Source organism: Zea mays, chromosome 7 (genome assembly GCF_902167145.1).
Source record: "Zea mays cultivar B73 chromosome 7, Zm-B73-REFERENCE-NAM-5.0, whole genome shotgun sequence".
Taxonomy (NCBI): domain Eukaryota; kingdom Viridiplantae; phylum Streptophyta; class Magnoliopsida; order Poales; family Poaceae; genus Zea; species Zea mays.
The window spans coordinates 93,167,536-93,181,923 of record NC_050102.1 but is presented as its reverse complement, the minus strand read 5'-3'; the positions used below and the strand labels follow the sequence as shown (position 1 = coordinate 93,181,923).

Genomic DNA, 14,388 nt, shown 5'->3' with positions numbered 1-14,388 from the left:
TTGAGATGCAGCAAATCAAGGTTCGTTGAGGTCGTAAATGAAGATGGAGAAAAAATGACAACAGAAGTAGCAAAGAAGCAACTTCGTTACATGCCTCTCATGCCTCGTGTAAAACAGTTGTTTCTCTCAAAAAACACCGCTAAGCAGATGAGATGGCACAAAGAACGTGAACGCGAGAACCCTCAAGTTATGATGCACCCATCTGATAGTGATGCGTGGAAGGCGCTTGATGATTTTGATTCGGATTTTGCTAGTGAAGCTAGAAATATTCGAATCGGGTTGGCGACGGACGGGTTCTCACCTTTCAATATGACCGCATCACCGTATTCTTGTTGGCTTGTATTTGCAGTTCCATACAATCTTCCACCTCACCTTTGCATGAAATACGATTACATGTTTCTGTGTCTAATCATTCCTGGACCAGAACACCCTGGAAAACATCTCAATGTAATGTTGGAACCTTTAGTCGATGAGTTGAAAAAATTGTGGGAAGGAGTCGAAGCTTACGATTGCTACAAGAAAGAGAGATTCAATCTTCGAGTTGCGTACTTGTGGTCGATTCATGATTTCATGGCCTACGGTATTTTTGCTGGATGGAGTTGTCATGGAAAGTTGACATGTCCAATATGTGGTAAGGATACAGATTGTTTTCGTCTTGAGTTTGGTGGGAAGATCTGTTACTTTGATTGCCACAGATGTTTCTTGCCTCTCGATCACCCGTTCAGATTTGAGGCAAATCAATTCAGAAAAGACACCATTGTTACCAAAGGCCCACCGAAACGTTTGAGTGGCACAGAGATTCATGCTGCGCTCGATAATTTGAAACCAGACGGTACTGGTTACCTGGGATTTGGAATAGAACATAATTGGACACATAAATGTTCTTTGTGGGAACTCCCTTATACGGAGGCCTTGATTCTGATGCACAACATTGATGTCATGCACCAAGAGCGGAATGTTGCTGAAAGCATTATTAGTACATGTATGGATTTTCCCGATAAAACCAAAGATAATATAAAGGCCAGAAAAGATTTAGAGAAAATTTGTAACCGACCAAGCCTGGTCTTGCTTCAGAGTGGTGCTAAGCCACGTGCATCATTTTGTCTAAAATCTAAGCAAAAGAAAGAGGTGATGGTGTGGTTGAAAAACTTAAAATTTCCAGATGGGTATGCCGCGGGATTCAGAAGGTCCGTGAATTTGAGGACAGGAAAAATGAATGGATTGAAGAGTCATGATTATCACATTATTATGGAAAGATTACTTCTTGTAATGTTTCGGGGTTACTTGAATAATGATGTGTGGACGGCGTTAGCTGAGTTAAGCTACTTCTATAGACAACTTTGTACTAAAGAAATTAAAAAAGATGTGATGGAGAAATTAGAGAAGGAGATTCCGGTCCTTATTTGCAAATTGGAAAAAATATTTCCCCCTGGATTCTTCAATCCGATGCAACATCTACTTGTACACCTTCCATATGAAGCTAAGATTGGGGGTCCTGTGCAGTATAGATGGATGTATCACATAGAAAGGGCACTTAAGAAGCTTAGTGCAATGGTTGGCAACAAGGGAAGAGTTGAAGGGTGTATTGCTTAAGAATTTAAATATAAAGAGATATCAGCCTTCACGAGCGTATACTTTGCAGAAGAACACAATGTAAATGCACCTACATTAAGGTATAATGTTGATCAAGCTGGTCCATGCAGTAAACTCAAAATTTTGTCATTCGAGGGAAAGACAGTTGGAGCATCAACTGAATATCACATTGGACGTGAAGAAAAGTTGGATGCATTACTCTACATGTATGAAAACATGGAAGAGATGACTCCATACTTCAAGTAAGCATAGATTTTCAAAATTGAAGAGCAACATGTGCTCATTACTCCTTGTAACTCTTTTATTTACTTTTTTCAATAGAGAGTACGAACGACAGAATAAGGGTAAACTGTCGACGAGGCTGTATGAAATCATGCTTCGCGAAGGAAAAGAAGGCACTCCCAATTTCATTAATTGGTTTCGAGTTCATGTAAATATCATATCTGTTTTCTTATGTGTTCATAGTTTATCTTTTTAATAGTTCCTCCTATTGATCTATATTCGTAACTGACAGTGCGAAAAAACTTCCAACGTTGATGAGGACTTACGTCAGATGTCACGTGCACTTGTCAAATTCAGAAGCTATGGTCGTTATGATGTTAAGGGATATCGTTTTCGTTCAACCAAATTTGAATGTACTCGACCTTTAGCTGCGACAACAAATACTGGTGTGGTATGTTGGTCTTTTGATGAGCAAGGAAGGGAGATGAATTATTATGGAACTATCAAAGATATATTGGAATTTGACTTCGCTGAGGGAAAAAATTTGAAAGTTATGTTCTTCAAATGTGATTGGATCGATCCTAAACATGGGATACGACAAAACCAATTTTGTATGGTAGAAGTCAAACACGAGCGTATAATGACTCGTGGTTGTAGTAAATTTGTTCTTGGTTTTCAAGTGGACCAAGTGTATTATATGTCATATCCCTGTATCGATCTTAAAGACTGGTGGGTAGTGTAGAACGTAAATCCCCGTGAAAGATTATATTTAAAGGGTGATACAAGTTATCGACAAAATGAGGTGGAAGCTGATGTTGAAGAAATTTATCAAGAAATTGAAGTTCTACCCGTTTTTAATATAGAAACAACAATGGAGCCAGATTCAGTAGCGGGCGATCTTAATGATGTAATAGTTCCTCCAAAAAGGAAACGAAAGTCGAAGAAGAAAAAGACGCCCGAGAGAAAGTCGACGCGCTTGAGAAGACAACAAATTAATCCTGATTTCGAATATGATTAAGAAGTAAATATTTATTTTGATGAATTAAAATTTAATTTATTGTTATACTATGTTGTTATCTCTTTATTGTTATACTAATATAATTTTCAATATGCAGGATGGTGGCTCGAAAGTTGAAGAATTTTGTGAAGGGCATGACGAAGGGCTCTTCTTCTTCAGGAAGAAGCAAAGCACAAGAGTGTCTGTTCCAAGGTACCGAGTCGCTCTCGAGCAACAGACGACAGGCTTTGATGGAACATCTTCCACCTGATATGCAGGGACAGGTGTGATTACTCTAAATTATTATTTTATTTCAATATAGTAATGTTTATATGAATCTAATGATTAAAGTGTTTCATGTGCAGGATGTTAACGAGACTCAAGAGGAGGAGGCGAGGGGTGAGGATGCGGCCGATTACGATGCGGCCGATGCAGACTATGAGCAGGAAGATGATGCTGGAGGTGGAGCTGGAGATGGGTGGTCTTCTGGTGGTGGTCAGTTTGAGGGTGGAGGGTCAGCAGGCGGATGGGACTCATGGCCTAGCAGTGATGCTGGAGCTTCTAGTGGTGGAGGGTCTTCTCGGGCACGGAAGTCGAGGAAAACACATTGGGTGCCTCCTCCTAAAGTTCCTGCTCGTGAGGAGGATAAGATTCTGATCGTACCATGTGGCGACGAGTGAGTTGATTCTAATGTTAAATATTTGTTCATACATTATATGAAATTTGTTAATGCTTCTTTTGTACAATGTGGTTGCAGGTCTTGGATTGATGCATCTTTTCAAGGTCAAGGACGTCGCACACAGGTGAATAAAGTTTTGGGAAGTATATGCAAATATCTCTGGCCTGGTGTAGTGATGGAGAAAGGCGTTGAGGTGCCTTGTATGTCTTGGGATCAGTACGGGCTCGCGTTCAATGCAGAACATAGGAATGCCCAAGGTGCTGTGTGGCATGAGTTCTGGGTATGTTCTCTAGCCCAACTTGAATTGATTCAACTATACAATGTGCTAAAAATCTTGTTTCTTGTTTTTTTTCAGAAACGTTACAAGTTGCCTGAAGATGGAAGTATGAACGATCGTGCACGGATCGTTTTTAACAAGAGCGCGACTACCTTGGTTAGGGATCAGATGTATTATGCTCGGATCCAGGTCACTTCTGATTACATATTAAGGCAGGAAGGACGTCGGCCACGTTCCAAAAGTGAGGCATCAAACAAATACTTAACCAAAGAAGAATATCTTGAGGTAAATTGTTTTTATCCTAATTCATGTCCAAGTGTTAGTACTAACAATACATTGGATCGAAATAAAGTTTTCAGACTCGGTGCCATGGATGGCATCAAATGAGGTTGGTTGGCGGGCTGTATGCAAATATTGGGCAACAGATGGATTTAAAGGTGTTTCATTGAGAAACAGCTCAAATCGTGGGCATGATGTTCACCACAGATATGGTGGTGATGGCCACGTTCGTTTGGCAAAGCGCATGGTAAGTGTAATTTATGGTCGTGCATATCATGAATCTTCTATGTGTTTTATGTTATTTTCTTTTGCCTGTAGGAAGCTAGTTCTGGTGTTACGCCGAGTGATGTTCAGGTTTACCTTAGAGGTCACAGGGGGTCGGATCCTACAAATCCAGAACAGTTGTGTTCTCAGTCAGCTGCTGAGCGTGTGGTGAGACTTTCGCAACTAGTTACAATGCACTTCTATTCTAAGAGTCGAGAAAAATATAACTGCATTGTTTATTATTTGTCAGGCCTCATATGGTGCTTCCATGATGTCGGAGCATGGGCAAGACTATGATTGGATGAATCAGCCTATCGATCCTCAGATTGTGTATGCTAGTGGAGGCGGAAAACCTCATGGACGGTGAGTTTGCTATTATTAATTCGTCGATTTGATCTTTTTTAACATGATGTGTTGCGTGTTTAACTTCTTTCTATTTTTTTGTAGTTACCCCATGTTTGGTAGTGTTATCGACTCGACTCAGGTGAGGCCTGAAAGGTCTCACCCATCGAGGTCGTCTAGCCGTGGTCCTCGCTCTAGTACCCAAGGAAACGCCGAGCTGATCCGGGTGCAGGAAGCTTTGAGGCGGCAGGAGGAGTATAACAAGCAACAACAAGAGTACTGGGCTGCTCAATTTGCACGACAGCAGGAGATGATGCAGGTAATTAGATCCTCGTGAGCCTCTACTATAATTGGAGCACATATTTTCTAATATATCCTCGTAACATAGCTTTCAATTTCTTTCAGCAAATAGCACTAGGACAACGTCCAGATTTTTCAGCCATGACTATGCCAACTCCTCCACCTATCCCGCAGTTTGTACCGACTCCACAATTTAGTTGGCCCACACCTGCACCTCAGGTTATATTACTTGACTTTTTCTTTTGACATTGCATAACAAGAATTTAACTACTAACACATTTTTTTTGAATGTTGTAGGTCCCTCCAGGAAACTTGCTAACTCCGGGAAATGAGGACTCTGAAGATGCAGTCGCTTCTTTTGTGGATGGTCTTCTAAACAGCGGAGGAGCTAGCAGATCAAATCAACCCCATCCATTTGATCAACCTCCTCCATTTGAGTAGTTTGTCTCCTTGTGTTTTTCTCGTACTATGGACTTGTGAACTTGTGGTATTGTGAACGAACTTGTGCTATTGTGAACTTGTGAACTTGTGAACATGTGAACTTGTGAACTTGTGCTTTAATTTGTGGACGGATGAACATTTTGTGAATTTAATTGTGTGTTTCATGTGAAACGATGAATTATGGATATTTGTGGTATTGTATGTGATTCTGGATGAATTATTGGAAACTGGATATTGATTGAATTTGTGTGATTGTTTGTAAAATAAAAAGCAGGCAAATTCTGTTTCTCTGTTTTTTAATTACTTCTGACGGCCCCTTATTTCCGACGGGGCCGTCGGAAATAAGTTGTGACGGCGTCAGGCGCCGACGGCCGGCCGTCTGCGGGGCCCACCTCACTTTATTTCCGACGGTCCCACGCCGGCCGTCGGAAATAAACTTATTTCCGATGGCCCCGTCGGAAACGCGGATACTTCCGACTGGGTATCCCCTACGGCGTTACTTCCGACGGGACCTGCCTTAAGCCGTCGGAAGTAACTACTTCTGACGGTTCAGTGCTTATTTCCGACGGTTTAGGCCGTCGGAAACTGAACGTTTTCCTGTAGTGTCAATTAGGGCTATGGAGGAGTCATGTAATTTATTTAGTTATTTTGTACAGAAACTTCTATTATGTAATAAAGATGTGACATTGTTTTCTGTACCCCGAGTCGCCATATGTGTGAGACTTGATCCTGACACACATGTCACCATATCTGGATTTGTCCTTAAATCCAGGTGTGACATGTGCCCCAACAGAATGACATTGTTGAACACAAGAATCAGATCCTTGTTAAGATGGCTAGAATGATGCTCGATGAGCATAGGACTCCTAGGCGATTTTGGGCCGAATCTATCAACATTGTCTGCCATGTGTCCAATCGCATATTTCTTTGTGCTTTTATGAACAAGACTTCTTATGAGTTGCGATTTGGATGGACACCCAATGTTAGCCATTTCAGGATGTTTGGCTGCAGATGCTTTATGTTGAAACATCACAATTTGAACAAATTCGAGTTGTAGTCTACTGATGGTGTTTTTCTTGGTTATGCATTACACTACCATGCTTACCATGTTCTTACCCTTGAAACTAATAGTATCATGGAGACCTCTGAGGTGAACTTTGATGAAACTTCGCCTAATCCATCCTCTATCTTTGAGCATGCGGTCCAGGTCAGATGGGTGAGACCATCTTTGTAGAGGAGGAACAAGACGACACCGATTGAGGTAATCCCGAGCCATCTTCACTTGTTGTACCAGTCGAGCCTGCTTCCACTACTTCGGCCAACAGACTCGACATCACTTCTTCCACGACTTGGGGTCCACTCGAGCTACAGCCTGCTAGGCATGGAGGCGATCAGGCTGATGTTAACCTCTTCGAGGATGCACCACGACACATTCAACGTTGTCACCCACTTCAGTAGATGTTCGAGGAGCTTCACGAGTGAGTCACTCACTATATGCCACAATGGATTTATCACTTTTCTCACTCTCTTTTGTTGCTTCTTTTGAGCCTCAGGATGTTGGAAACACTTTCTCTGATCCTAACTAGGCCAATGCCATGCATGAGGAGCTTAAAAACTTTGAGAGGAACCAGATTTGGGTTTTGGTTCCACCGCCTCAAAACTGCCACCTAATTGGTACAAAATGGGTTTTAAAAAACAATCAAAGCAAGGATGGGTTGGTAGTTCAAAACAAAGCTTGATGGGGTTGATTCGCCCGCAACCCGTAGTGCATACTAGCAAATATTCAGCAATTCAAGGTTTGCTTCAGCTTCAGCCATTTAAGGATTACTTTAACGTACAACATGAACAAATATTTAGCTATTCAAGGTTTATTTTGGCCATTCAATGTTTACTTCAATGTACAATAAAAACAAATATTCAGCCATTTAAGGGTTACTTCAGACATTCTCATCAATTCAAAGTGTTGAGTCGAGGACGAGAGCTGACTGCTGCGACAGATGAATGAAGGCACCACACCGAAAATTTGTGGACGTTGGTGCAACGACTGGATCGAAGCAGAGTTTGACTAATTACAGACGGCGGTCGAGTGGGTCATGCGAGCGGCGACATGGGGAATCAGTTGGGTGGGCTGGTGCGAGTGGTGGTTTGTAGGATTTAATTAGGTAGGGTTATGTCTCGCTGAGTGATGAATAACGCCGCCCTATGTATTGTTATACTGTATTTTTAATTACATTAAACATAAAAAATTATAAATTCGTAATATATTCCTTTTATTTTATATATACTTCTACTATAAAACAAAGGTAAAATCCCTTTAGTTTCTTGGTTCTTACTGCGAGGGAAGAGACAAATAAAATGTATAAAAAGATTGCGAAAATCGCTGTGGCTACCTACCATAGCCGACACGTTCTTCTTGCTAGAAGCGAGGTGTCAGCCACGCCCTCCTAACACGCATACGCCAGGTCCATGGGACCACTCTCACTCATACTCCCTCGTCCCTCCGTGCCAAAACGAAAGGGACCGCTGCTCTGCTCTGCCTGCCTCCCCTTCATCCTCCACTTCTTCCTCTTGGTCTGGTTCGGGCAGAGCATCCGCACCTGCTCGGCCGATTACCCCGGCGTTTTCTGTTCCCTTTCACCCCGCGTGCGGGCGCTATCCTTCCCGTGGCGACGTCTGGGTGACCGCTGCCGCAGCCCTACACTAGGTTCCTAGGTATTCGCCGGGCCCTTCCCCGGCGACGAGCACCCACCATGTATGTCCACCCCTTCCTCTTCCATACCTTACAAAACCTACCCAAACCCTAAATTAAACTGTTTGGCTATTTGTATTCGGATCTGATCTAACTACAAATGCTTACATGTATTACTATGCCTACTATTTCGATTTTCTTTTGCAAATATTATCGGGTCTTATTATTGCTCGGCTATCTTGGTCTCACGCCTCAGTTCCTCTTGCGAAGCTGTTAAGCATAGCATATGTTATGTTAACCTATCTTAAAAGGACTTCCAGACATAGATTTTAAGAGAGTCATTTTGTAGGGCTATTCTTTTTCTCCTTGCGAGCCAATACCATTAGTAAATTAGTGACTTATTTGAAGTTCATAGATAGTCTATCAGGCTGGTCTCCTGGGTCATTTCCCTAGCAGAGCAGGTTTCCGGTTCTCTACAAGCGTTCTGTATAAGAGGTCCCAGTTACATCAAGTTCCATTCCAGCAATCAATTTGGATAGTATTGATAGTTTACGCTAAAAATTCACACTTCCTCGGATTAAACTCATAAATCATGGCCTTTCACAGTAATCGAATCTAATACTCACAGCTTAGCCTACGTGAACTAATATTTTTTGTATAGTGGTTCAGTATATTTACGAATAACTCTACTATGTTTGCATGTATATGACAAAAGGTACATGAGAAATCCTTTTTCAAATTTGTAGCTTAGGCTACCTCTGTGGGGATCTTCTGTGAAGCAAGAGAAGTTACCTAGCACACAACTCAAAGTTCAGTAGATTATTGAGGATCAACATTTCAGCCATCTGTATGTTAGTTAATATGATGGCCGATGGTAACATCTGGTTAGAAAGATAGAAACTCATTATTGCGCTACATATGGTAGTGCCCATTCGACATAAGAACTAAGCTGGACATTGGTAGATCCAAGTTATTAATGGCGCACACTTCCTGTGATGGTGTACATCATGTTATAAGTGTAGCACATGGGGAAACTGCATCAACATCAACCAGTCATCAAGATATGTGCAGTGACTCGGATGAACCACATCAGGAAGATAGGCTATCAACAAGCACACAAACCCTGTCATCAGAGTCTTCGCCATCAATATCACCAACTGCTTATAGCACCAGAAATTTATCTTTTCCTAGAAGAGATAGTATATATGGTCATGGAAGAAGTCCATGGAATTCTGGTTTATGGATCTCGTTTGAAATTGTCATGTACATTGCTCAGGTTGTAGCTGCTATTGTCATCCTCATCTTTTCAAGACATGAACATCCCCATGCTCCTTTGTTCGCATGGATAATTGGATATACACTTGGCTGCATTGCTAGTCTTCCTCTTATTTATTGGCGGTATGTTCATCGAAACAGACATTTGGATCAAGAACCTCAGCAGCCACCTACAACATATCCTACTTTGACTCCTTCTCAGTCATCAGAAGGACGCAACCATCGTACCAGTGGTATTGTTTTGCATCTTGGATGTATCTCAATTTCTTGCCCAAGGTAACTTTTAGTCCATGCCACTTTCCAACCTGGTAGATGAATGGACAAATTGTTAGTTCGATTGAATGGGTTATTATAACCAGGGTGTCCAAGAATTAATTTATTTTGAGCAATTCTTTAGTTTGCATAACATTGTTTGTTAGTTATTTAAAAAGCTGCAATATGGGAACACAGTTTTGAAGAGAGTAAATAAAAAATTATCTTGATGGTTCACAAAGATCATTATGACTGGTTATTTTGCCATATAAGTTGTAGATGCATATTGAGATGGGTGTGCGCACGCCATGTGGATGGCATGAGAGTAGCATACCAGCATTGTTTTCAAGTCGTCCGATTAATCGCGTTATCCAAGTCGGTTTGGAAAAATCGTGATTAATCGCCAAGTCATCCGACTAATCGTGATTAATCGCCCAGGTCGGTCCGCCAGAACGACCAGCAAGTCGTCCGACTTGAAAACATTGCATACCAGTCATCAAAACTACCTGATAATCTCGTTGAAGACATTAATCCAAGTCCAATGACTAAAATACTATGGTTCTGTGGGTCAAGGCCTATCTGAACCAATGGTACAAGTCTAATGGTCCATGATGAAATGCAACCAATTAAAAGAGGAAAACAACATAACTGAGTAAAAATAGAAGCAAACGAACTTATTGGTTTCTGTACATTTTTTGTTTGGTTTACAAGGTAGCGTTATTTGCAGGGACATTATTTTATTTGATCCAGTGTGAATTTGCTGCATGGTTAGTTCTAGGATGTCTTTCTACACATACTTCCTTTTTTCTCCATACTCAGTTGCTCATTTTAATTGGCTTTAGATAAATTAGGCCAAGATATACAGTTGAAACTGTGTTCGCACAAGACACATGTACCGATTTTAGCATGCCATAGTCACTAAATTTTCCAAAGGTACAAATTACAGCACATTTAATTTCTGGAGTCATGTTTTGTCATTTTTAGGCATGTAATAAATACCATAGGAAGGATTCTACACCACATCTGTACAATATTGCGTAAAGTTTTGCCATCTGTTCACGAGTTCTAGAGCCATAGAAGACTTCTTTTTACATGGAAATTTTGAATTTCGTACTTACGTAGCATATAGCATGGTCAGTCTCAACTTATCCTGTAACATCATCATGCATGTTAGGTGGGGTCCTCTCATATTAAGTGAGGAAAAACAGTAGATGGAGCATGTCCGCTTCAGAAGCATCATTAGCTTTGCAGAAGAATGGTCCTTTGTTCTTGTGTTTGTTTAAATGCACACGATAATGGAGATCATGACATGTGTTGTCCAGTGTTCACCTGAAAGTTGAACTTTTGATAGTTTGAGTACTCAAGTGAGTTTCAAAGTTGGCTAGTAGCATCTTGAAGAATTGAGTGGTCTGATATATTGAGTCATTAGTTTTATCTGGAAACTGAAATGAACATTGTGGTCTGAACTCTGAAGTGATTACATATTACAGGCTTAGTGTGCTGGCTTATCACTTCAAGACAGGTGTTGACTGTTTCTTTGCTGTATGGTTTGTTGTTGGCAATGTGTGGATTTTTGGTGGGCGCAGTATTTCATCAGATGCTCAGGACGCTCCCAATATGTACAGGTATCTGCATTGCTCTCTGTTTCTTTTGTTGTCTGTTGAATTCACACGTGACCTTGCTCCCTTTCGCCAGGTTGTGTTTGGCATTCCTTGCGCTTAGTTGTGTTGGATATGCCATTCCTTTTATAATGTGTGCAGCAATATGCTGCTGCTTTCCATGCTTGATTTCTGTTTTGCGTCTTCAAGAAGATTTGGGTCAAAATAGAGGAGCTACTCAAGAGCTAATAGATGCATTGCCAACCTACAAATTCAAACCAAAACGTGTCAAAAACTGGGGGATTGACCATGCTTCAAGCTCAGAGCATCTTGATGAGGGTGGCATTCTTGGCCCAGGAACTAAGAAGGAAAGAGTTGTTTCAGCTGAAGATGCTGTGAGTATATTTCACGTCCTTTTGCTGTGTAATTGAAGGGTTTGCTTTAGTGATATTCTTTAGATTTATTATCTGTTGTCCACACAAATGAAGCCTACATGATTGTGAATTTTTTATGCTGTTTGTAGACATGTTCTCAAGTGATGCAAGGATACTTACTATTATTCTCAAATCTCAATATAAAACATAAATAGTTTTCTTAAGTGCTCTAAGTGAATGTTTTTTTTGAGTAATACCATTTACCATAATCGTGGTTGGTTGGGTTCATGACTCAGGATTGCAATTCACTACCTACTTTCAAGAGGTAGGCTGCCAGGCTGTTAAGCCGACCAATCCAGCCACATACATCACCTGTAATATAGCTACCTGTCAAGCTATTGAGTCTCTGGACTCCCAACTCCACCCACTAGAGTGTTGCCGCCACCAGATACTCTGGTCATGACCCTCTTCCTTGCCATCTGTGCTTCTCTGCTCCAGCAGCAGCAAAAGCTATTCTTGTGCTCCTCTGCCCTGCTCTTAGTGCTCCGTGTGCTGCAGCTTTTCCTCTTGTCCTGAGTTCTCCTGATAGCATTCAAGACAACTGTGGGGAAAACACTGATGCTGTAACTGCTTTGGAGCTCCTTGGGTAAAACCTCCATCTTCTCACATTTTGTTCCATTTGAGTTTGCTCCAGCAGTCCAGCTCCATGTACCAACTTGCGTTTTGGTGGAATCCAGTTTATCACAAACTGTGAATCAGTTCATGAATTCTGGTGACAGTGAGTAATACCTTGTACTAGTCTGTCCTTGACTCCTTGTATTCTTTTGAAACTGTGATTACCCTGTTATTTCACATTATTGGTGCTTCTAATCATGAGTACATTTAACGATAGATGTTCATCAATATTTCTGCACATTACCACTAGCTAAAATGTGAAAGAGATTAAGAGGTTCTTGGATGTCATCTAGTAGTGGCTACTGCCATTTCTCACTATTCTTTTCTGACCTAAGTAGTAATTTGGTATTTTGTCTGTGCACATGATAATTAGGGACTAATATTGCAAAATGGGACAGCTTGTTTGCATGTTTCAACTCCATTTCAAAGCATTGATATTTATTCAGCAACTGATCACTCTTTTAGAGTAGTCAATGTTGTATTCTGGATTTTCTACTTGATCATTTGTTAGTGAGCTCACTCATAGCAGATCTTACCTTTAGTTAATACTCCATTCCAAATTATAAGTTGTTCTGGCTTTTTAGATACATAGCTTTTTCTACGTACCTAAATACATATTATGCCTAGATATATAGTAAAAGTTGTGTATCTAGAAAAGCCAGAATGACATATTTTGGAACAGGGGGAGTAGTATAGATTCAATCACATAGTTTTTCCCTCTTCCATAGCATGTTAAATGTAACATCTAATAATATTGATGCAGGTGTGCTGCATCTGTCTTACGAAGTATGGAGATGATGATGAGCTTCGTGAGCTTCCTTGCACACACTTCTTTCATGTTCAATGTGTAGATAAATGGCTTAAGATAAATGCGGTGTGCCCACTCTGCAAAACAGAGATTGGGGGTGTGGTTCGATCTTTCTTTGGCTTGCCATTTGGCCGCCGCCGTGTCGATAGGATAGCGGCAAGAGGTGTAGCTAGCTCAAGATTCAGTGTATAGAACAATGCTGTTTTTCCGCATAAAGAGCTCTGCTCTGTTGCAATGGTTTGATTGATTGTCAAGGAAAGCGCTGTGTGCATGACTTGAAGACAATGACACCTGGTGGGAGACCTGATGCTTGTAGGGGCAAATTTCTAAGAAATGTAACGGACTGAAGGTGCTGCTATACTCTGATGAACATTTTTTTTCCAAGTATGTAAATAAGGAACACGAAGTTCGCTTGCCAGGTATAATGCAACTTTGCAAGCAACTTCACAGGTGCTCTAGCATCGGCCTTGGTGTTCTTTCCTTCCTTCTGGTTCTGTGATTCTCTTCATAACGGCAATGCACTGCATGCATTGTAAGGCTGTCTTCAGTAGCTTACTCATTCTAGTTTCTATCATCATATATTCTATTTTAAACTTCACCTTGTAAACAGTGTAATTTATAATATAAAATAGTTATTTATAATATAAAATGGTGTTTTATGCGATCATATGCATGATTTGTTGGAGATTGTCTAAATTGTGAAATAAAAGGCAATGACCTATTTATGGAACCCAATGCCTCCTCGAAGCCCATACATTACCATTTTCTATCGTTTTTGCTGCTTTTGGGACCCTGTTACGTTTTTTTGAGAGCAAACTTAACGTTTCTGACATGCTTTACTTATTGTGGCAAGTTTTCATCAGAAATCCGGAATACATTCGAGTCTACTTTGTTTATGTATGGCTCTTGACTAAGGGCCTGTTTGTTTCGGCTTATAGATTATATAATCTGGATTATAATCTAAATTATATAATCTAGATTATAATTTAGATATATTATAATCTATATGTAGTTGTTTGCTAGTTTAGATTATATAAATGTATATTATTCACAAAGACAACAATACCCTTATTTGTTTATTTGAGGTGAGAAAAGAAGGATGACATATATTGTAATTTCTATTTACATAACCATGAGTAGTGGATCTTTTGCCAAAATAATCTCAAATAAGCTACTCTTGAGGAGATTATAAGATTATCATAATCTGAGGTTTAGATTATATAATTTGAACTCATAATCTAGATGTTTGTTTATCTACTAGATTATTTGTGCTGGATTATATAATCTAGAGAGATTATAATCTGAAATAAACAGGGCCTAAAT

At 40.4% G+C, this 14,388-nt stretch overlaps 2 protein-coding genes and 1 long non-coding RNA gene across 6 annotated transcripts; all 3 read left to right on the top strand.

Moving 5' to 3' along the window:
- The first annotated feature begins 4,185 nt into the window (after positions 1 to 4,185).
- On the top strand, positions 4,186 to 4,648 carry LOC109941239 (uncharacterized). The gene is made up of 3 exons (XR_002263875.1): positions 4,186 to 4,294; positions 4,366 to 4,479; positions 4,562 to 4,648. It is a non-coding gene; the product is annotated as an uncharacterized lncRNA (long non-coding RNA).
- A 116-nt stretch (positions 4,649 to 4,764) lies between these two features.
- On the top strand, positions 4,765 to 5,580 carry LOC118472947 (uncharacterized). Its single transcript, XM_035960965.1, has 3 exons — positions 4,765 to 4,972; positions 5,059 to 5,172; positions 5,251 to 5,580. The coding sequence occupies exons 1-3, from the start codon at positions 4,766 to 4,768 to the stop codon at positions 5,392 to 5,394; spliced, it is 465 nt and encodes a 154-aa protein (XP_035816858.1). The 5' UTR covers position 4,765; the 3' UTR covers positions 5,395 to 5,580.
- A 2,221-nt stretch (positions 5,581 to 7,801) lies between these two features.
- LOC100279906 (RING/U-box superfamily protein) lies at positions 7,802 to 13,732 on the top strand. 4 transcript variants are annotated; one of them, XM_008653129.4, is made up of 6 exons: positions 7,815 to 8,146; positions 8,830 to 9,634; positions 11,101 to 11,235; positions 11,306 to 11,603; positions 12,277 to 12,360; positions 13,021 to 13,490. In XM_008653129.4, the coding sequence occupies exons 2-5, from the start codon at positions 9,060 to 9,062 to the stop codon at positions 12,334 to 12,336; spliced, it is 1,068 nt and encodes a 355-aa protein (XP_008651351.1). In that variant the 5' UTR covers positions 7,815 to 8,146; positions 8,830 to 9,059; the 3' UTR covers positions 12,337 to 12,360; positions 13,021 to 13,490.
- The last annotated feature ends 656 nt before the right edge of the window (positions 13,733 to 14,388 follow it).

Bases quoted from the DNA above. Each gene is read 5' to 3' on its own strand.
- LOC118472947 (XM_035960965.1), top strand. From the start codon at position 4,766: ATGTTTGGTAGTGTTATCGACTCGACTCAGGTGAGGCCTGAAAGGTCT. The intron at 4,973-5,058 runs GTAATTAGATCC...AATTTCTTTCAG, and splicing joins GACAGCAGGAGATGATGCAG to CAAATAGCACTAGGACAACG. The intron at 5,173-5,250 runs GTTATATTACTT...TGAATGTTGTAG, and splicing joins GGCCCACACCTGCACCTCAG to GTCCCTCCAGGAAACTTGCT.
- LOC100279906 (XM_008653128.4), top strand. From the start codon at position 9,060: ATGGCGCACACTTCCTGTGATGGTGTACATCATGTTATAAGTGTAGCA. The intron at 9,635-11,100 runs GTAACTTTTAGT...TACATATTACAG, and splicing joins ATCTCAATTTCTTGCCCAAG to GCTTAGTGTGCTGGCTTATC. The intron at 11,604-13,020 runs GTGAGTATATTT...ATATTGATGCAG, and splicing joins TTGTTTCAGCTGAAGATGCT to GTGTGCTGCATCTGTCTTAC.